Raw genomic sequence first — 22,641 nt, 5'->3', positions numbered from 1 at the left:
CATACCAGTTGTGCTTCTTAGTGATAACACAATAGTCAAAATAGTATCCCTTCTTTGACAATAGGATGAGGAAGGTGAACAAACCGTTCTGAAGTGTCTGAGTTGTGTTCCGAATGGAAGTTGGCACAGTTCCATCAACTGTTTTGGAATGCAATTTACTCGTACCAGAATTGTGCACCAACATAATAGGCTATATCCGTAGGCTTCTGTGGAAATCCTAGTGGTTCTGATTTTTCATGTTTGTTTAGGGCACTGGTACTTTTGTCAGTATGTCTGCGTAAAGAAGTCTGAACAGCTTAATCATTGCAAAATATATGTTTTACTGGATTGAATTTGTACGGCATTTTTTTGTCAACATCCAAACTGTGGTACCTGGAGTCCCGAGCTAGTTTCCACTCAACTGTGACTGTGATGCAGTATCATCCTGTTCCCTGTGTTTATTTTTTAAAAAGGAAAAGTGAGTTCTTGGTTTTTGAAAGAGGGGATGTTGAAATCTAGCTTTTGGAAATGTTTGGGAGCTGTAAATCCAAGGCAACATACTGCTGAAGCACTGTGGGCTGAAAGCCACAGAAATACGGCTTTTTTCTTTTTTTGCAGGTTGTATTCGGAAGCATCTGTCTTCTTTCCTTTATAGCCTTGGAAGAGTAGGTACCCTAGGTATACTACCTTAGGAATTCTTTCACTAGTTTTGCCCTTACTTGAGAACTTTCATGTTCTCTGCATCCATCCAGCTTGACCATTAATGTCAAAATAAGTGTCAGTTTTAGAAATACTGCAAAACCTACAGCATATCTGAAGACTTGTGTTGTTCAGTAGCCTAATCTGTTTCTTAGCCATACCCAAGGATCTTGAAATTGATCTCAAAAAACCAGCAATGCTGTAGACTAAGGTCAAGAAATAACACATTGGAGAAGACCTAAAGAGAGAGCATGCCTATTTTTTCCCCCATTTACAGCAGTTTTGACATGGGTTTGTGTGGATTTCTCCCTTAGACAAACTTCTTCCTCTATTTTTTCTTTCATTTATCATGGTTTTGGGGGTTGGGTTCTTTGGAGGAGTTTGTGCATAGCCTCATTTTGAATGGAACTATGTCAGTTTGGCAATGTAAGTAGGTTTATCCTCCAACAACAGAACTCATTAGGAGAATGATTTGTGGTTTATAACTGTAAAGTGCTCTGGTTTGTTGACATGTGGGCACAATGCTCTAATTTGCAAAAGAAAAGTTTTGCTAAAGTAAAACAAAGAAAAAATGAATTCAAAAATTGTTTCTGATTCCTGGAATCATTATGCAATATAAGTCGTGTATCATGAAAATATTACTATAGTATATAATTAGGTTACTTTGGCTTAACTGTTAAGCTACGAGTTAACATCTAGATTGTTTTGCTGCATCTATGAACCACTTGTATGCAGTGGTTCTGTGGTGTATTCCATATGCATGTATACAAATGCCATGCAGTATCCAAACTCTGCATGTTTGTGCTCACCTGTCTGTACTACTACAAATCAGAACCTTTTCCTGACTGCATGTGATTACTAATTCCTCTTTTTGAATAAACACATTCCTAGCAAAAATACAGGGCTAAACTGTAGGCCTAGTGATGTCTTAGTGTGGAATATTCTCTTCTGACTAATACAAAAAATGGATGTACACTGACTATCTCAGTAAATCTGCAAGGCATATATTCTCCATATACTTCTCTTTTATAAAAATAGATTTGTACTGCTGTGCATGTGTGGAGAAAAAAAAATCTCTTTATTTCTCTTCTGTAGCTCTCCTCTCACTTCTATCATTACACCTTCATATTTATGTCTACATTTTATTCCCGTTGAGATAATTTACTGTGATTATTTCTGAGGATTTATGCTTATGTTATTTTGGACAGCATTTCTCTTTTTTTCCCACCCCTCTCCCCTTCCTTTTTTTGGTGGAGTGTGGAGCCTATTAGCACTTAAGTGCTCATGCAGGCATATAGGCGAATGATGACAAGCACAGGAATGATGCTTAAATAGCACACCACAGTTTAATTTATAGCTGTTTCTTGAGAGTCTGAATTAGCAGAATTCTTTGCAGGATACAGAGCTTTCCTTTTGTAAGCATTGTTTGGGAGAGCACAGTCCATGAGAAGCTATATCCAAGACAGGGTTATCCAAGGAAAGAACCAACTTCACTTTGTTCCAGACATCTCTGGCACATTCTTCCAGTGCTAACAGTCTCCAGTGACCTCTTGTTGTTTCATATTTTGACCCAAACCTTGCCCTTTTATGGGTAATAGAGGTCTTTGGCTGCATGCAAGTTGGAACAATTTTATAATATGCTGATTGTTTGTTTGTTTTTTTTTTAATTGGTAATATGAAATGTTGGGTTGGGGTTTTATTTTTTATTTTTGGTTTCTTTATTTCTTCTTTGAACTATGAAGAAGAAAAAATGTCTGGTGTCAGACCATTTGTGTTCTTCAGCAAAATTCCAGTAACACAGATAGTCATACAGCAGTGCATCAGATGCAGTATAATGGTTTGAGAAATGTTCATGAGCTCCTCAAATTAAAAATTGTCATAATATTTTTAAATGATCTGAAAAGGTGCAAACAGGCTTGGATTTCTTCTGATTTAGTGCCCCATAAAAATCACATTTTTTTATGAATAGTTCTGCCAGTCTAAGCCTGGGCATGTCTGTATCATAAAGCTGATAAGATCAACTACTCTTGTGTTCATCTTTGGCCTAACTTAATCCTATAGCTGTATAAGAGGTAGCTGCATTTCTGTGTGTGGTATTCTCATACTACTGAGGGTGTACATAAGGAAATAGGGTGTAAGTAAGCAAAGTTTCACCTATAATCCCAGGAATCTTCTTAGTTTTATAAGCCATTTTTGTAACTGTGGGACAGTTTTATTGTAATTTCTGTTGGAATGTTATATGAAAGTAGAATGTCTGAAATATTTTTGTCTTATTTTCCATAGTCACATTGTCCTGATGCTGGCAGATGATATGGCATGTAATCCCAGAAATCCCAAACCAGCTACTGTGTTTAGTCATAAAAACATGGAGCTAAATGTCTATGGAGATGATGTGGAAGTGGATTACAGAAGCTATGAGGTGACTTCTCTTAAATTAAATCACTGGGTCTTTGGTTTTAGTGTTGGTTTAAAGATTTATACATCACCTGTGAAGTCTGAGGAAGTCTTTCTAGTCACATTTCTGGTTTTGGGCTAGGCCTTTATTATCAACTGATAGGTTTAAACACCACACCCCTCCCCTCCTTGATACTTGTTTTATTTTATTTGAAGTTTATTATACTAGAATCATGTTATAATTCAGGTAATGAAATTCCCACAATTAAATGAATATATGGAACCCCTTGTATGTGTTAGGAATCCAAGTATTACATTTCTCTTTGGAAATGGTTGTTCAGTGTCTCATCTTGCAAACTCCACCGCTGTGAAATTTCTGGTGTGCAAGTGAAATGTTTACTTGGCATATCTACTTACATTTCTAATGTTAAGCATATGTTTTTATCAAAATACACAAAAGCCATAGTTTATACATTACTGTAAAGTAATTACTGTAAAGAAATCTGCATTCTACCATCTTTTCATTTTTGTGTAATATTCCTTCAAACAGTGTCTTTACAGTTAATCTTAATTTGGACATCAATTGCATGGTTTAATAGTGCTGTATAATCATTACTAACGGTTTATGGGGGAGAGTTAAGTATATAGTAGATGTTTTATTTCTCTGAAGCTTTGTATAAAGAAGTGAAGATACAACACCGAAATAGAGGTATATTCTTTTCATTGTGTTTTTTCCTGAGTATGGATTTTTTGCTAGCATTTGAGCTGTGTACGTCTGCATGAAGAGGAAGTGGTGTTTTACAGAATGTTTTACAGTCGCCATCCAGATGGGTCTTACCTGAGCTCTCAGACTTATGTAGCTGAAATTAATCTTGTTTTTCCCTTTCTGTGTTGCAGAGGGAATTTAAGTTTATTTTTCCATGGTAACACACACTAATGTTGGAGCATGTTTTGAGTACATGAACAGCTTTGACAAAATAAAGCTATACACTGACAGGATTTCAGATGAATGAAAATGTATTAAGAAATTATAATGGCATTAGCCTTATTTGGTGTAACAAAGCAACAGGCTGATGTTAGTGGAATAAAGTAAAAGGTACCATATGATTATGAAACTGCAGTAAAACCTTAAACAGAAAATGTTTGTTTATACAGTTTATACCATGAAGTATTACTTTTGGGTATATACACTGCCTCTTTTAGTGTTCCATTACTTAATGTAACCCAGGCTATAGTTGTTAATTGATATTTTTCTCTTTAGAAAATTAGTTTGTGCTTCTGTTCCTAGGTTACTGTCGAAAATTTTTTGCGTGTATTAACAGGAAGAATCCCACCAAGCACACCACGATCTAAACGTCTTCTTTCTGATGATAGAAGCAATATTCTAATATATATGACAGGTAATTACAGGTTTCTGTATACAATTTATTGATATTGTTCCCTTGGATGGGCCTGTTTAAAGCAAGAAATACCATTAGGAGTCCAAACAAACAAAAGGATTGACAAAAGGATTTTTTTTTTCCTTTTTTAGCATGTAATACTAAGTAAGAAGAAGCCTATATGGCAGTAAGTATAGTTTCTATCTTAAATGATGTATGTATACTGTTCTCACTGTACTAATAACTATCTTTTGCTGGAGTCTGTTTGGAGAAGGAAAATTGTGTTTGCCTTTTTTATTTTTTAAGAGAAATGGTCAGCCGGACTGAGTATCTTCCTCTCAGCTACCATCTTGCATAACTTCCGCTTTTTTTTTTTTTTTCTGCCAGGCCATGGTGGAAATGGTTTCCTAAAATTTCAGGATTCTGAAGAAATCACAAATGTAGAACTGGCTGATGCCTTTGAACAAATGTGGCAGAAAAGAAGGTGAGGAAAAAAGCATTATTTAGAGGTTAAATATTGTGTTTCCTGAACATGCCTGAAGTCTTAACCAGTAGGCCTTGCTTATCTTTGGCAGTGATACTGTCTGTTGTCCATAAAATTGCATGAAAGTTTACATTCAGAAAGAAGAGTTTTAAGTTTTGTTTGCAGCTTCCTGCGGTTACAGCTGCTCAAATGTACTGTGCTTTGACTGAACTTGCATCTTAAATGAATCAGTATAAACTCTTCTGTTCCTTCGGTTCCTAGCAGCTGTCCTGGTAACTAAAAAGCAAAGTATGTGAATGTTGCTTAAGGAGAGATGGATAAAGAGGCTGTTTTATTTTTTTTTTCAGGTACAATGAATTGTTGTTTATTATTGATACTTGCCAAGGAGCATCCATGTATGAACGATTTTATTCACCTAATATAATGGCCTTGGCTAGCAGCCAAGTAGGAGAAGATTCTTTATCAGTAAGTAGATTTTTGTGATCCTGAAGACAGATTTCAAAATGCCTGAGTAAAAAGCACAGGTCCTATTGTTTTTGAACTAAAAATTTCCCTTCTAATTCCTGAATGTGTAAGGTATTTAGTTACAAAGTGAGGTTTTGACAAAACTTGTAATTGCACTTTTTCTGCTTGTTTTTATGTGCCATCCCAAAGAACCAGACTAATAATGGATTTCTGTGCTTGCTGGCCCATTTATGCATAGCCTAGGATAAGAAGAAATTTTATGGGAAGATTGCTGGAAGATATGTGTGGGAAATATTCAATCTAGGACTTCTTACACTTGATGAACCTATTAGAGAGGGTCCAGAGAAGGGAAACAAAAAGATCAGAGGCATGGAGCACTTCACCTATGAGGAATGGTTGAGTGAAATATGGCTTTTCAGCCTGGAGAAGACTCCGGGGAGACCTTTTTGCAGCCTTTCAGTACTTAAGAGGGGCCAGTAAGGTGCTGGAGAGACTTTTTAGCAGGGCCTGTTGGGACAGGGGGTAATGGTTTTAGACTAAAAGAGGGGAGATTCAGGCTGGATGTGAGGAAAAGAATTTTTACAATGAGGGTGGTAAAACACTGTCACAGGCTGCCCAGAGAGGTGGTGGATGTGCAGTTCCTGGAGATATTCAAGGCCAGGCTGGATGTGTTTCTGGGCAACCTGATCTAGATAAAGCTGTCCCTGCTCGTTGCCGGGATGTTGGACTGGATGACTTTGAAGGTCCCTTCCAACCCAAACTATTCTGTATACAGGAAAACCCCAGACCACTACCTTTCACCTGCTGTAGTTATATCCCAGCTGAATTACAGACAGAGTGATATGAGAGAGATCCTAGCTGGACCAAAACCATCAAGTCAGGGTTTGAACCTATGCAGACCTGAATCTGTGCAGAGCCTAGCTCTGAACCTGTGCAGATCTGTAAGATAAGCTGTCTCTCCCAGTCCTGTTTTCCGAGTTCTGAGAAGCTCAGGGCAGCCCACAAACCTTTACTGAACCATCAAGAAAAAGGGGTTCCCTGCTTTTTCGCAAATGTGAAGATTACCAGGATACAGTATAGAAAAATGAAGATAAACTGTATTATTCAGCTTGTCAACAATATGTTTCTTTATGGGTGGTCATTTTCTTTGTGTAATTTGCCTAAGAACAAAAAATTGTTATGCTTAACTTTTGTAACATGCTGTTACATTCTATTTGCTCTCTAAATACTGAATTCTTTCCTGCAAATGCCCAATAACTGTGTGTTGTTTTTAAGCATCAACCTGATCTTGCGATTGGTGTTCATCTCATGGACAGATACACATTCTATGTGCTAGAGTTCTTGGAAGAAATTCATCCAGCCAGTCAGACAAATATGAATGACCTAGTAAGTAGAATATTGAACATTCAAGAACATGCTAATGATTGTAACAGTTTCAAAATGGTTGTCTGTAGGGTTCTCCAAATGATTTTTGTTCTCCTGCTGTTTCTCTTGGAAGCAGCTTTGGGGAGAGGGTCTTTTTGCCATTATTATAAATGTAGTGATGGTGTAACACTTGATTGTACGCAGTGTGAAAGTGGCTTGCTGGCTATGGAAAGAGATTAACCAAAATTAGCCAGATTTTTTTTACTATTCATTGGAAAATTAATATATTATTCAATATTCATTTTGATAGGATGAAACATTTGCACATGAAAAATGATAGTAGGAAGCTTCTAAAATCAGTTTAATGGGTAGTAGACACTTTATAGATATGGAAAAGCAGACACTGATTGTTTTGCAGAGAGATTAAGCATTTAAAATTCTAATGGTGCACTCACAAATGCCTGCAGAGACTAATTGCTCTGTATATCCGCTTAGATTCCAGACCAAGATACATCAAAATACATCAGTGTTTGGAGTTAATTATATGTTAGGTAAATATTAATTACAGCTTTTGGGGTATGAGGGAGGAGGAAAAAAAAAACCAGCCAAGCAGGTAACCTATGGCAAAATTTATGACAATGCCTGTGTAAGTTAGATGTGAGGTGATATAAAGTGTAAGTGTATTTTATTTATTTATTTATTTGTAACTTCACTAAAGTAATACATTATGCTTTGGTGCCTTGTAGCTGTAAATCCTGACATACTGTGTCAGTGATCCAAGAGCCGCTACTTACAGAACACATTGTCTTTAATTCATTTCTGTAAAAGGAGCAGCTGCTTGAAAGTTTTATGCCACCCTCTGTCTACAGAGGATGGTGTTAGCCTGGCTGCTAGATGTATAGTAGAATTCACTGTAAACAGCCCACACATGACAGATTTTATGTTGTTACAGAATTGATTCAATGACTAAGATTCAAGGTTCTTTTACTACCATGGGATTGAAATTTTTGTCCTGTAATTTAATACCTTCTGACCATGGGATACAGATGATTTTAAAATAAATCTTGTTAAACAAGAATATGCAAGTCCTTTATTGATTCTATCTTTTTCTAGCCAATTTATTCAAGCAGCACTTTAGAACTATTCTGTAAACCAGAAAATTAATTGCTGTTTAAAAAAAGTCATAACAAATGAACAGTGGTTTCTACTGTGTAAGAGACCATCTGGTAAGTGGTATAACTACTCTAGCTAGCTAGATACTAATCCAGTTGTTGTGGAAAGTGTAGAAAACTTGATAGCTGGCCAAGTAGTTTACCTTTTCAGCTCTTTGGAGAAGATGTTAAAACATTCTCACTTGTGTTTTTTCTTATATGTGAAATTCTCAGGAAGAGCTGTGGGAAGTTAACCCATACTGGTAAATTTCTTACATCATCAAAGTCATCATATGCTGATGTGCTTATTGTTGGTCTGGGAAGGGAAAAAAATGGAGTGAAATATATAATGATTTTTGATGAACATGCAGTGACTCATAATATGTATTTCAGCAAATGTGACCACTTTATTTCAAGTTGGTGCTTTTCAGGGCTTTATCTAAGAGTTCCGAAATGGCATATGGTTAGTCCATGGTAAGGATATAAACCCATTATTTGCCAACAGTTATAGGGTGTACTTTAGAACTAGAATGCTTTGTTACAGTTGTGCTGGTTTAAGAACAAAGACCTACTTTTTATCCCAGTCTCATTTTTTTTGTTAATGCTTTCCAAACTCAGGACAACATTTTAAGTGGCTCATTAACCAGCTTTAAAATCATTACCTAATGTTTAGTTGTTCGATCTTCTGATATGTCAAATGTCTGCTCTTTTGGAAGAGCTGTGTATTTGCTACACTGCTTCTATTCCATCATCTCTGTACTTTTCTCCAGCCACTCTTAAAACAGCTTCTTCACATCCACCTAAGGTCTGGATATTGCATTCCTGCAAAGAATGAGACATCTTTTTCATGATCCACTCCACCTACTCCCCACCTGCTCCGTCTGTGTTGCTAAGGGATAACATAAAGCTGTGCAATTGACTGACTTTGATCACAATTCAAAAAAATAAAGACTAAATTAAAATGTCACACATTTGAAGTTTTAAAATAAGTCTCAAATACATTTCTAAATGAGATATCATTTGTCATAAAATAACTAAAAATGTTGTTAAGAAAAGATAACAAAGTTCCCATTTTTGGGAATTGTTTAGCTTTACTTGACTAGTATCTTATTTTAAAAAATTTATGAAAATGGATACATGAGCAAATGTGTTTCCTTTAGCCAGTGTTTGCTTTTTCTTTTGTCAGAAGACCTTAGTTATTAGTGTTACTTTGCTCTGGTCTAATTGCTTTGCAGTCCTTCTTTTTTCACACTAGTACTGGATAGGTAGATTTTTTTCATACTGAAGTCTCAGTGTCATTGCCTATTTTTGTTTGATTCATCTCAACATCTAATAGTAGCAAATTGTTGTGGGACAGGTTAGAAATAGTTGTGTGGAGTATCAGTTTCCCAGTTTCAGTGCTGATGCAGTTGTTTTGGGAGATTTACACTCTCTAGAGCTTGGTAGAGAGACTAATTATATAACCAGCATAGATTTATGCATCAAGTAATGGGATTAAAAACAAGTACTTAGCTTTTATAGCTTACTTCAGAGACTTAGTTTTTATGTTTGTGCCCTTAGTTGCAGCAGAGCTGAAGAAAATTGATGGCGTTTTCTTGAAACTGAAGCTTAAGAGGGTTTGTGTGCCTTGACAGGTGGCTTTGTATGGGAACGTGATGAGTCTACTTCATTTTCACTTCACAGGGAGGATAATAAAAAGATCTGCTCTGCCCCTATCTTTTCGTCAGCAGCTGTGTGGTACTCTGCCAATAGGAAAGTTGGGAATCATTAAAAAACAGCTTGGTGGATATGCGTGCTTGTGTGCTTCTCTTAAGGTAAAGGTTGGAAGTGAGCTGAAGTCTCTTTGGGCATTAGGCAGCAGCCTAATGCTGTATATTTAGAGGCTTAGACAAAAAAGACAAGGTGTGGAAGAGAAACTGTAATGGAGCAGAAAGGGGAAATGGGAAGATGGAATCTGTCCTCTTTGAAGAAAAGCCAGGTACATTGTTTCCTCTCTGGGAAGCTTTTTAAATGTAGGGCACTGTTGTCCTAAGAGGAGGAGCCATACAAGCCCATGTGTTTTGTGTCAGGCTGAGTGCAGAATTTCTGCTAGGAGGTGTGGGCTGAAACTCACAGGCTTTGTCAGACACAATCCAGGGTAACTGAGGTTGCATCTGCGCTGAATTAATTAGGATGTGTGATTTTTGTCCTAAGAATGCAATGTTTTAAGAGCTGATCTGTGATTAGGTATATGAACTCTAGACCCAGTGACTGATGAACCTGGTTTGAAAATCGCCCGGAGAATTTAATATTAAGGAAGATGAGCAGTCATGTGGAGAGTGTCCTTTATAGTCCTGTGCATGAACCTGTTATGTTGAATGTTCTTTGTTGCTGGAATGCGTGAAGGCTCACATAACCTACACTGTTACCAGGTGGTCTGCGGGCTGTTGTTGAATGGACAGCAACATTTGCTCATGAAATTGTCCAGAGCACTGTAGAGCTAGTGCCTCTATCTAACAGGGTTGTGTCTAGCTCCTGTGTCTAGTAGAGTTGTGAACTTCACTGTGAAGTGCCTTCTAATGACTGAGACATGAACTCAACTTTCCAAGCTCATCAGAGAGGTCAAAGAGTGAGGCCTTGGGCTGCATTTCATGGCACTGTAAGCTAGGTAGCATTATTAATAAAAATATGAACCAAGTATTATTTATTATATTACGTTATGTGCATTACAGGGTCCTTTGAAATAAGAATCTCTCCAGATGAGAAATATTGGAGACATTCATGACAAGTGTGGTATTGTGTCCAAAATGCCTTGGTGTTGTCTTGACTATCTGCTGGGTACATAACAATCTTATTATTTAATAGGCATGCTGTCTTCTTGGATATCAAAACGCCACAACAAATCTGTCACTGTTACGCCGTCTTATTTTCTTCAAATGTACCTTTATACAGAATTGAGTCCATTAAAAACAGTTTATTTGTGCTGTTTCTGTTCTAATGTGTGTTAGATATCGGGGATCTGATATATAGACAAATTAGATGGGTAAAAGAAATAATAAAGTATTTAGGTAAATTGTAGGTTTTACAGGATGACTCTGTGAACTTCATGTACATAGAACACCTTTGATATTTGAAGATCCTAATTCTGCATTAATTTTCAGCCTATAAACTAGAAATAAGACTGAGACTTTTTGATCAAAATGTAAATTCTTGCTTTTTTTTACAAAAGCCTGTACTGTTACTTACTTCTCAAAGCTTGTTTACTCTTGCATGCCTCTGGTAAATATGAAGAATTTATACCTGCTTGTGCTTTTTGGAAGGTTATAGCAGCACTGCTGCATCTGTATCAAAAGTAATTTGTGCATTTAATCAGTTAGATGTAATCAATGGTTGACTTTCTCAGAAGCATTTCTTAAACAGCATAATCATGAGGATAAAGGTTTTCTGAAATGCACAATCAAGATGTGTATGCCTTTAAATGCTTTTGTTCAATCATTTTTTTAGCTGTGGGGCTTGTACTGAAATTAATGAGTTTGTGTATCATTTATATATTTTTTTCATTGATTTAATTTTGGAAAGTATATGTGGAGACTAGTGATGAATGAGGAACAGGATATGATTGTCCATCTTGGTTTCCAGTTTCAGGTCTGTCCAAAAAGCTTGTGCGTTTCCACACCTGGGCACCGAACTGATCTTTTTCGGCGAGACCCTCAAAATGTTCTGATAACAGACTTCTTTGGCAGTGTGAGAAAGGTGGAAATTACGAGAGAGACTATTTCTTTGGACCGTGACATAGCTGGATTTGAAAGCAAGTAAGTAGTCACTCTTTAGAGTTGATTTGTATAGCTCTGTGCCACAGAAACAGAATAGTGGTATAGCTGTCAAGGAGAGAACTCTGATTTGCTGACATTTCTTGCAAAGAATCGGGGAATTAGTATGGACCTGCTACTATGATGATGCTGGGGTTTGTCAGCTAGAACTTAAAAGTTTAAAAGTTCTCATCCCTTTATTTAGACTTGTAAAGAAATACTGCTAAGGACCAAGGTGCAGATGTCAACAACAACAAAAATTAGTCCATCTTTTTTCCTTATAATTCCTTCTTTAATGTGCAAAAATGTTTTGTTACTGTAAATTTGTAATAGATAAGCTCTGAGTATAAGCCGTCAGTTGTTTCATAACAACTAGCTCTTTAATAAATGCTTTATTTCTGTTCTGTGAATCCTCTGGCTTTTGGCATTACCTGTCCTGACAGTTTCTGTTGCTGAGATGCAGTGATACCTTTGAATAAAACTGTTGGTGTAAGTTCATTAATAGTTTTAACAGGGCTTCCATTACGTTGGATGAAGAAAGAATTATAAACTACTTTGTATTTTTGGTATTCTGTTGCCACCTATTGGGAACATGTAAAGGAATATGTGCTTGTTCTTTAGAGTTTATTTATCATTGCACTTCCATTTCTGTTGCATCTTTTATGTTTCATGATACAGTCTTCTAAGAGGAGGAAAATAAAAGGTTTGAAATAGTCTGATGTACCAGGGCTGAAATATTTTTCAACCCATAAATTTATGCAGATCATTGTCTGCCTTGTTGTTTACTGTTGCTCAAATCAAAGAACAAGTTAGTGGGTAGCAGTTTACACATGGTTTAGTATAATACTTCATATAATTATGAAATATTTAGTATTATTATTGCTATTCCACACAATTATATTATTGTATTTATCTCGTATTTTATTTTCATACTGTATTTTTATCCATATAGTGTGTGTTAGGAATAACAGTATATGTATCTTAAGCTGATTTTGTGACTGCTTATTTTAGAACAGTATTTAGTGACACTGGTTTTGTTTTTTTTTTTGTTTTTTTGTCAGTCAAGAACAGTATTGAGTGACACTAAGTTTGGTTGGTTTTTTTTTTTTGTTGTTGTTCTAGAGGGAAAAGGAAAAAATTTTTGGCAAATAACAAACATTTTATCAGTCAAGAACCATAATGGAAACTTATTTGTTTGGGTTTCTAATTTGTGGATGATTAGAAGGAGAAATAGGTTTTGGTTAAGTTTACTGTTCTCAAGCTGGAAGTGACTGGTTGGGATTTTCAGTTTTTATTTTTGAGTTAGTTTGGTGCCAATATATGAGGGTTTTTTTAGGTGTCTATCACACTGCTGAATTGGACACATGGAAGCAGCGTTGAGAAACTGGCACTCATACATGGAGCGGAATATTATCCTTGTGAAATGCTCTGATATTTAACGAGAGCTGTATTACATTATCACAGCAATTCCAGTCAACTTAAATCTGTGAAATTGGGAGGGATGGGAACATTCTGGCTTTTAATAGCTAAATAGTTCTGCTTTAGCTTGAGACAGTCTTTGAGAACATGTACGCCTAGGAATGGAAGCACACAGCAGCCACTTGTGGAATACTGCCTCATGTCTGTAACGTATGTGACCAGTTTAAGTGTTCTTGTATAAAACAGTAAGTTACTCATTGCACTATATTGAGATACAATTTTCAAAAAAAAGTATTTTGATTCTCAGCTTCTTGTTCCCACTTTGAAAGAGTTTATGGAGAATGTGTTTTTAATAGAGAAGAAAGTATGGACTTCATGGAAAAGTGCGGGAAAATTGTAGCATAGCCCTCTAGATAGTGATGTGGAGTGCTTGATAAATTCCTTAAACAGAATTCAGAGATTAGTATCTCTTGGTATGACAGATCTGTTTTGCTACAACAGATTTAAAAATTATAGCTTGAAGTGAATTTATTAAAAATGTTAATGCTTTTAAAAATGAAGTTTTGGAGAGCCTGCTCTGCAAAAAGCAATTACTCTGGTTTTATGTAAGGAATATTATAAACATTACACGTATCTGTTAGGGTGTTAAGAAGTCAGAACAGTTCACAAATTATGGAACCTTTGAAAAGATACTTCCCAGATTGTTCTACGTTCATATAAAGATAACCCAAGAATGAAAGAATGTGAATTCAGTCTTAGTAAAACCATTCAATGCCTTTTGGGAAAGTAAAATAATTTGGGAAAGATGGGACTAGCACAGCCTGGTTTATTGTTTTTGCTGTCATTGGGAGAGAACTAATCCGAGCATTTAAAAAATCAAATAATCCTTCCAAATTAGTCATGAATAATCTTGTTCATGCCTAGTTCTGTTTTAAGAGTCTTTGGAAAGAGGGGAAGAAAAAGTCATGCAGAATTGAACTTGTGCCTCTTAAGGGGTTTGCAAGAAGCGTTTACCAGGAAGTATCTGATAGATCACAAATGCATGCCACTAATACAAATTTTGATGTTTTACATTGGTTATGTAGTGTGCAGATCTCTTCTTATCCTGACAAAATGTATGTAGAATCTGAAATCTTTCCCTTTTTTCTGTATTGCATTCAAGTTACATTTTTTCCTAAAAGATAATTTGCAGAGGTCTTGCTGGTTTAATATTTGATATAGTCTTTGGCCTCATTCTTTTATGACTCATTTCCTCTTTGTTTTATTCTTCCCTCAATAGAAGGGAAATATCAATTGATACCTTTTTCTCTTTTATACACTGGTGGCAGTAGAATGCTACAGAATAGTTATGTTACAGAACATAACCAGAAGATGAAACAGACCTCAACTCTGATGCACTCTTAAGTAGTCCATGTTAGATCTGATTTGTTTCTTTGAAAGTTGCAGGAGTCATATGTGCAGGTAAGGTCTTTAAAAAACAACCAAACAAAAGAGATAACCCGCTGATAACGCAGGTAATGGGTAGAGAAGATGCTGTCATGTGAGGCATGATCATGTTATCTTAGTGCTGGCAGACTGACCCAGTTTTCATCTACCATGCTGCTGTGGCTTTGCCAAATCTTTTCAGTAGAAGTCTGTTCTTTTGTTACACACTTGCTTAGCGATTACTTTGTAATAGGGATCCACTCCCGAGCTCAGTGTGAGCAATAGCTGTGCAGCCAGACCAGAACTGACAGTTTCATGTTGAACGCAAGCCGTGACATTGCTCGAGTGAGGCCTTTGAGGTGTTCTGCAAAGAACAACTGCTAATTAACCAAAAGAGGAGGCTTGCTTTCTGTCCACGTAGTAGAAGGTGACTATTTGTGAGGAGAAGCTTTATACCATAAAAAGAATCCTCTGCTGTTTTCCTTCTTCATAGCAGTTTCAATCTAAGCTATGTTCACTTCAAAGGACTTGTTCTGCAGCTGCCACAGGCCTGACTGCGTTTGTAGCTGCCAGTTTTAGAAGAAGACCTGTCAATCTGGGGGTTCTGGGGTTTCTGATTGTATTTTTCTACATTCCTGTGCAAGAGCATAAAGTAACCAACCATTAAGGAGTAGAAGAAATCCTGCATCTTTGGAGAAGGAGCATTGCAGAGTTTAGTATATATAATAAATTAGGAGCATGTCTCTTAAACTTGGACTGTAACTCTTCAGCCAGTTGCAAGGAACACTTTCTTCTTTTCAGCTCCTCTCATGAGGAAAAGATATGTATCAGCAAAAAGCATCCATAAAAAATTGGGATGAGTATTTCTCCTGAGGGTAGTAAGAAGTGAATTAAAGACAGCATCATATAAAACCATCCCAGTTTCATTGCTTTTGAGAATTGGGCCTCATATTTAATACTTTATTAAGAAGAATTGTGGTACTACTGGCAGTGACTGTTTTCCTGAAAATGAATAAATTAGCCACTTGTGTTAGGGAGGATGCTTTTGTAACAGAGTAATTGCTTCATTTGCAGTATGTTAATGGCTGTTGTTCTCCCAATCTGTTTTTATTTGCTAGTGTCTCTTTTCCCATCTCTTTCCTCTACTTACTTCTTTTCCACTAGTTATTTTCTGTTTGATGTGCTTAATAAGTAAAGTTGCTGTTGTGTGTTCCGTGGGGATCCAGTTTGTGAAACAACAGGTTGGGGTCTTTTTTTTCTGGCTAGTATATGCTGTTCAGATCAGCATTTTTTATCTTAAAATAAAAAAAGGCTGTGTTTAGTCCAAGATCACCGTTCACTTTTTACCAGATGCCTCAGATTTTTAACTCTTTGAAGTTCTATAAATAATTTTAGGACTACATCTGAAAGCTTTTGTTCTCCGAGAAATTCCCAGTTCTCATTTGCATCCTGACCTGAAGTTATGTTAGTGCTAAGTTCACATCAGCTCTTCCCCTCTCCCTGTATTTCCCGCCTCTCCTGTACGCGAAGGCTTTGAACAGAGTTGCAGTACTTGTCCCGGTGGCAGAAGGTCCGGGCACTCCCCGTCTGGCGGAGGAACACTGTCTCCGTTCTCTGCGCCCAGGCAGCCTCCGCCTTTAAGCCGCGACCGCGCTGCATCTTCGGCTGCCGCGGGCGTCGGCGAGGCTTCGCCGGCAGGGGGCAGCATTGGAGCGGGCGAGCTCCAGCCGCTGTTGGGGGTTGGAGGGGAGCAGGCGAAGCGGGATCCTAGTGGTACTTAATGGGGAGGGGCTGGTGTGTTGGGGTTCTGTGCTTCCAACCCCATTTGTATGACAGTTTGAAATGAGACGGGGAAGGAAAGGAGTTGAAGGTTTTTTGTTGGGTTGTTGGTTTTTTTTTTTGTTTGTTTGGTGTTTTTTTTTGTTTTTTTTTTTTGTCCTTTAGTGTAAATTTGAGGGGATAGTGTGAAATTTTTATTTTGGGCTTTTACCACTGGACAGCATCCTTGTGGAGATGTAATGTGTTTCAGTTCCAGAGTGATGCATCAATAGAAAAAGTACTTGTAAATTAGCAAACCTCTGCTAATCTGTACTGAGTTGACAGTGGGAATGAAGCTATTGTTATGAAACTCATTATTATTATGCTGTTAATTCCAGATAGCACTATTTTTCTGGAAATATATGCAGATGGATTTCATAATACTGTTTTTTTCCATGAACCATGCTAATCCATTACATACGTACTGTATTTTCCTCTAGTGCCTTACTATGAAAGCAGAATAAATTTCTAAGTGTGGAGTTTTTGCCCCATGTACATTTTAATAGCCTACAAGTAATTACAAAAGATGGGTGAACTAATACTTGCTGGTAAATATATTGCTATATTTCTTAAAGTATTTTGTAAATACGAGTGATTTTTCCTTGCTTGCTAAAGATGGGTCAGTATATACATACACATGTATACATAGGTTCCTATACCTCCTAGTGTAAAATAACTGTTCAAGGTAATGCAACTAAAATCAATAGGAAGGCTATAGTAGGAAAAATTGTATAGGAGGCTAGTTTTCACTAGAACAACATCAGTATAAAATAAATAAGGATGACTGACAGGATCAAAAGGAACTGCAGGTATAAATTGTGTTGGGAAGTCTTTAAATATACTCAAGTGTTATGATGGTAATTATAGTCCCTATTTAGCAAGGGATTTTAAAAAGCAGCTTTAAAGAATTCATTATTTGTTCATTTGGAAGGGTTTTTTTGGACCATTGTTTTTGCTGGATTTTGTTTTTTTTTTGTTTAAAAAAAAAAATTTGAAAAACTCTATCTCCCAAGTCAGGTTTTTTTTGGGATTTAAATGATTTTTTTTCTCCTCTTCCTCTACTTTTAGTGTTTTTTTTTTTTTATGACATCCTGCATTTCTTCTATGAGAAAACTTCAACTAAGAGTACCAGGTTGTGCTTCTATTTTATGTTGTTTCCGTTAGAACCCTACTTTGTGGAACTTATGTGTAGTTAATATTAATATGCACCGATGTCAAGAGAAACCCTTTGGTCTGTTGAGGTGCTGTGAAGCACATACAAGTCAATGGAAATATTAACTTCAGCTTTTGAATAAAGTCCAGAAGCTACATGTTCGTGACTTGCATATGCAAATTGACTCACGCACATCATAGTGTTAGGTGATGGATAGGTAATGTCTAAAATTGTTGCATGGCAGGTTCAAAAGGAGGTCTCAAGTAAATCTAGAAGATTTTAATGTCATCTAGATAGCTGAGAATATCTAGAAATCACAGGATGCTCAGTCTATGGTTTTTACTTAATTTTCTTTTGCCCACTCCTTTTTACGCCATTCCTATATAACATTTTTACTTTGTCTTATTACTTCTTCTTCACCTCTTCACCCTGTGATCTTTAACTGCTATTATTTTTGCAGTTGAGTGGGCTGCTCTATAATTCCAGTCTCCTGAAGTGCTTGTTAGTCTTTCTAATGCTCTTTATATGGAGGTCTTGGCTTGATCTTCTTGCTTTGCTGTCCAGGTGCTAAATACAATTTAATGTCTGTTCTTAGAGGTACATCTGTAGTAGTGTGCTGTATGTTGCTGCTCAAGAGCACTGCACAAACAGATGTAGAATTTGGCATAAAGCAGACCAGGAAATATCTTAATGTAATTTTGGCCTATTCTCAGTGCTTTGAGATAGCTTGATAATTTCAATAAGAAATTACTTCCTGTCAAAAATACCAGAACTGCTGTTGCTGTTGTTTGTTAGGATATACTTTTTTGCGTGATTAAGTGGTAAAAGGAGATAGAAAAACTGGGTGCAAAGACCTGCAAACAGGCAGCTTCAAGCAGTGATTATGGGACTGTTATGTCTTTGGAATTTAGTGGGAAAGCATACATTAGCATTCTTTATGCCCCAGAAATGAATCTGGGCACATAACTATTAAGTCTCTGGGGCTCAAGCAACATTACTGTTTGTTTTTTCTTTTTTTTTAATATGGTATTAAGGCATATGCAAATGCTCTTAGTCCTTCCTTGTTCTGATATTGTGAAAAAGCTTACACTTGTTTGTTGAGTGTCTGAGGGATTACCTTCCAGATGGTCAGCGATTTCTGCTGCTGAAAATTCCTGTCTTGTCCAAAGCTGGGGGGGTGAGGGAGAGGGACGTTCTGCCTTCACAACACACTTGTACAACTGGTGGCTAAAAGACCAGAAAATGATCTCTATCTGCACCTCTCAGGTCTCTAGTCATAAAGTTTATTACTTAAATTCAAGTCCTTGAAGCCTTATTTTTGATTTTTTTTTTTTTGTAAGCTGTAAAGTGAAATGTGAGTTTTGAGAGAAGAGTGGAACTCCAAAAAAAGCACTGCATTACTGCTAAGTATCTTTTTTTCTCTGTCCAGTTAGCTGTTAGAGTAGACTAATGTAGATTCCTGGCAACAGGAGAGCATGGAAGTCACAATTGCATCAAAGGATGGAAAGAAAAATAAAAATGACTACAAAAGGTATTACTGATGACAAAAAGAAGTGGACTTACACATAGCTTGCTGAGCAATGTTTAATATTACTTTACAAAATAACATTTTATGTGCTTAATCAGTATCAGAAATCTGTAGAAACTATGGGAGGGGAAATAACAGATGCTGAATGTGTCTACCAAAGTGCCCAAGTTACTGCTAAGATTACTGTTTAAAATTTGCATGACAGCAGAATATTACCTGTGTGGCAAGACTGACCTTTGAGGAGAAGAAAGTAATTCTGTAAACAAAGAACTTTGTACAAAATGGGATTTATTTAGCATTTTTGTAGGCCATGATTTACATGAAAGGTTGATATTGGTAAATACCAGGAGACAATAACAAGAAGTAATGAAGCACAGTAAAATGGACTGCATTTTCTGAAGTAGAGAAAGGAAAAAAAAGAAAGGAAATTGGGATACAAAGGGAGTTGGAAGAATAGCTATTCAGGGTTGGATATATTGTAGTGTCTTTTGAATCCTAGTCAGCTTAATTCCGTTGGCTCCAATTACTATTTCAGAAATTTCTGGGGTTTCAGGGAAATATAGTAGAGACTGTGGATATTCAGCTTTCATAGAATGGTGACAGCCCATCTCTGTTGTGCCAGTTAATGTTAAAAAAAAAAACAGACTAATTTGGCCACAACTTTACATGATACTGAAAAAGAATTAAAAAGCATGAACTTAGTCATCAGCCTAGAGGTTAGATCTAACTTGGAACTTCTAAGATGGGAAGAATTTATCTTTCATAAAAGGAACTGGAAATTCTATTGTGAGTATATGCGTAGAGGTCCGTTTATATTTTGTAATATAGCACCAGAATTTATTACCACTGAAAGCAGTATATTTGCGTATCATAAATGAGACAAATATATTTTTATTGCAAACTGAAATGACTAGTTTTTTATGTACCCTGACTATATGTATGTTTCTTATGGATGTGAGAATGGTTCAAATCATTGGACTTCTGAAAATATACATTAAAACCACCAGTATTGTTTAGGGATTTCCATTTTTGCTTTGTACATACATACGGAATTATATAGCACAGAATTACCTGGATAGCATTCTGGTGACTGGCAGGAATGAGGATTTAGAAGTAAATTTGGAGAGGGGGAGTGTGTCACCCTCCCACCCTCCTGAGTGTTCAGGCATAAATTGCTCAATCCAGTAGTTCCCAAGAGAAGGCAGGACCACAGTGGAGGCTAGGATTTCCTTTCCTCTGGTGAAGGGAATAAATGTTGAGTATTGGTATTCACAGTTGCTTTAGAATAAATTCCTTGAATTATATGATAGCTATTTTAAGTTTCTATTCCTACTGGTTAAAAAACCGCCAGCCACTGAAGTCTAGCTGACATACAGATTTGTTCCAATACTAAAGGGAATGGTTGATCAGAAACTGAAACGATTAACAGTGTTGCGCCTTCCTCCTACTGCTGGAGTTTTAATTTTGCGCTGGTACTTTCTGTGTCAGTCTCTGTGTAATTGCTATTTAAAAACTAAAAAAAAAAATCAATTCTGCAGGGACCAGATGCAGAGGAAAAGGCTGAATAATACTGACCATGTATTGGGACATTTTTAGTTCCTCCACCAGTCTTTCAGAATAATCTTCAATGGTTTATAATCTTTAAATTGATGGTATGTTTCCACTCTTTTTATGTTTCTTTTCTCAATATTTAAAACAAAGTATATTAGATTATTGGTTTTTCAGTGCTGAATGGTAAGTGACAGACGTTTGGATTTATACAGTTTCAGAAGGTGTGTGAAAGGTTATTTTGTAGAAATGGGCTACCTATTGTACTTTGCAAGAAGTTTAAATTCATATTTATCATGACAGGGGTACTCCTATTCCTTCAAGTTAACCATTACTGAAAGTGGTTTTGCTGGCCTGGGATGTTGCATGTTCTTAAGCCAAAACTGGGTTTATTTATTATTTTTACAAATCTGCTACCAGAGTAAGCCACTAAAATGCATATCCCACATTACTTAATCCATACCATAGCTGGTCCCATGTAATTTGTTAGCCTGTTTAATTTGTACTCTGCTGGCATAGCAGAGCCTGCTGCCCTTACTGCGGGAGAGATCAACTGCAAGGAGAGAACAGATGGTCTTTCTGCTCTTCACTGAAGGCACTGTATCATGGAGGGGGCAGAGTTAATCAGTGGCTAGGATGTGCTGGCTGGGGTTGCTGACAGTGTCCTCCTGGCCAGCATGACTTGCTTTTCAGTTTGTGCAGACCCCATATGGACTCTTAGAAGGACAGGAGGGCTGGGGCTGCTTGGTGCCAGTGTGTTTTCCCCATGGCTGCCTTCCTGGATCTGCAGTCCAGGGCAATGGTTCTGCTGGCAGAAGCTTTCCTAAACTAGGGGAACAAATCTGGCTCGCAGATTATACATCTGAATTTCCTCCTGAGCAGCACAGAACTCTGAAGGATAGGAACGGTTAGATTTTTCTATGCAGTCAGAAAGATTACATAAGTGTAAACTCTGTGAAAGAAGCAGATAAGAGTATGTTTTTTCTATAGTTCCACAGTGTGAGGCAGTGCATGTAATATTATAACTGTATTAAATAATTCAAATGAGATCAAAACCAAAGAGTTACTTGTATTCCTGGATGATTTCTGGTCCTGTGTTACCTGCAAGTGAGATGTGTTGCCATAGGCATGTTTCAGCCTCTCTGAAATTTCAGTAATATCTTTCTTTTGAAATAGTAGGACAGAAGTTACATCTCTACATATTTAGCAATTTATGTCTCATTTTAGTTTGGGAGAATATAATGAACCCTGTAGTTACTGTAAGGTTTATCTCAATTTAACTGTAACATAATATTTAAGGTTCATAGTTCCCCACTGACTAGTATTTTTTTTTTTTTTCTATTGGTTACTTAAAGAGTCTGAACCATGACTTCCTTCTAGAATAGAATAGCAATGAAGACTTCTTGCTGTAGGTCTAAATTCTATCTGGGGAATTGGAGCAGAACAGCCACTTAGTGAAACTGCTCTAAATCTCAGCCATAGAGGACATAACCTCTGTTTCTTCCTTAGCTGTCAAACAGAATGCCCTAGTTCCTTTTTCCTCTGTATGTGGTTTCCCTCTGATACAGTTTTTACTAATAGGTATTTTATTATGAAATATTCTGAGCTGACTTCTATCTTATTAGATGCTTAGGGGGCTTTACAAATGTCTCCATAAAAATATACGGTGTTCCTGTGAAACGGATAAATCTGCACTCTGCTTTAATGTTTTAAAACTGCAAATGGTGTATGCTTACAAAAAATGCGGTTAGATGGAACATTGTCCTTAAAACACAATATTTCTACGTGGCTTGAGAATCTAATGGCACTATTGAAAAATGTTAGACTGTGCATTAATCTTTGGGTTTATAAAGTAATTTAGGGAGGAGAGGAAAAAGTATTATGCCAGCTGTGGCAGGAAGATTTTGCATGCCATAGATTCAAAGGTTCACATCAGTGGTCGCTCTATAAATATTTTATACTTATAATGGTTGCATTTTAAGTAACATGTGTTTGTTCGGTTACTAATGAGTAAACACCTAGGAAGCACCATGAAAACAGCTTCCT

The 22,641-nt window shown here is 36.7% G+C and overlaps 1 protein-coding gene across 2 annotated transcripts in view; it reads left to right on the top strand.

Moving 5' to 3' along the window:
• PIGK (phosphatidylinositol glycan anchor biosynthesis class K) overlaps positions 1-22,641 on the top strand; it is a 69,149-nt gene that overhangs the window by 4,747 nt on the left and 41,761 nt on the right. For both annotated transcript variants that reach the window (XM_057416988.1, XM_057416995.1), the window contains exons 4-9: positions 2,962-3,097; positions 4,361-4,472; positions 4,839-4,935; positions 5,283-5,400; positions 6,676-6,786; positions 11,535-11,707. In XM_057416988.1, coding sequence (XP_057272971.1) covers positions 2,962-3,097; positions 4,361-4,472; positions 4,839-4,935; positions 5,283-5,400; positions 6,676-6,786; positions 11,535-11,707 — 747 coding nt within the window. The remainder of the gene's footprint in view (positions 1-2,961; positions 3,098-4,360; positions 4,473-4,838; positions 4,936-5,282; positions 5,401-6,675; positions 6,787-11,534; positions 11,708-22,641) is intronic.

This window comes from Pezoporus wallicus, unplaced genomic scaffold, assembly GCF_028554395.1.
Source record: "Pezoporus wallicus isolate ANWC-B61680 ecotype Strahan unplaced genomic scaffold, APGP_CSIRO_Pwel_v1 contig_5908, whole genome shotgun sequence".
NCBI lineage: Eukaryota > Metazoa > Chordata > Aves > Psittaciformes > Psittacidae > Pezoporus > Pezoporus wallicus.
The sequence above is the reverse complement of the archived record's forward strand: the minus strand, read 5'-3'. Positions and strand labels throughout refer to the sequence as shown.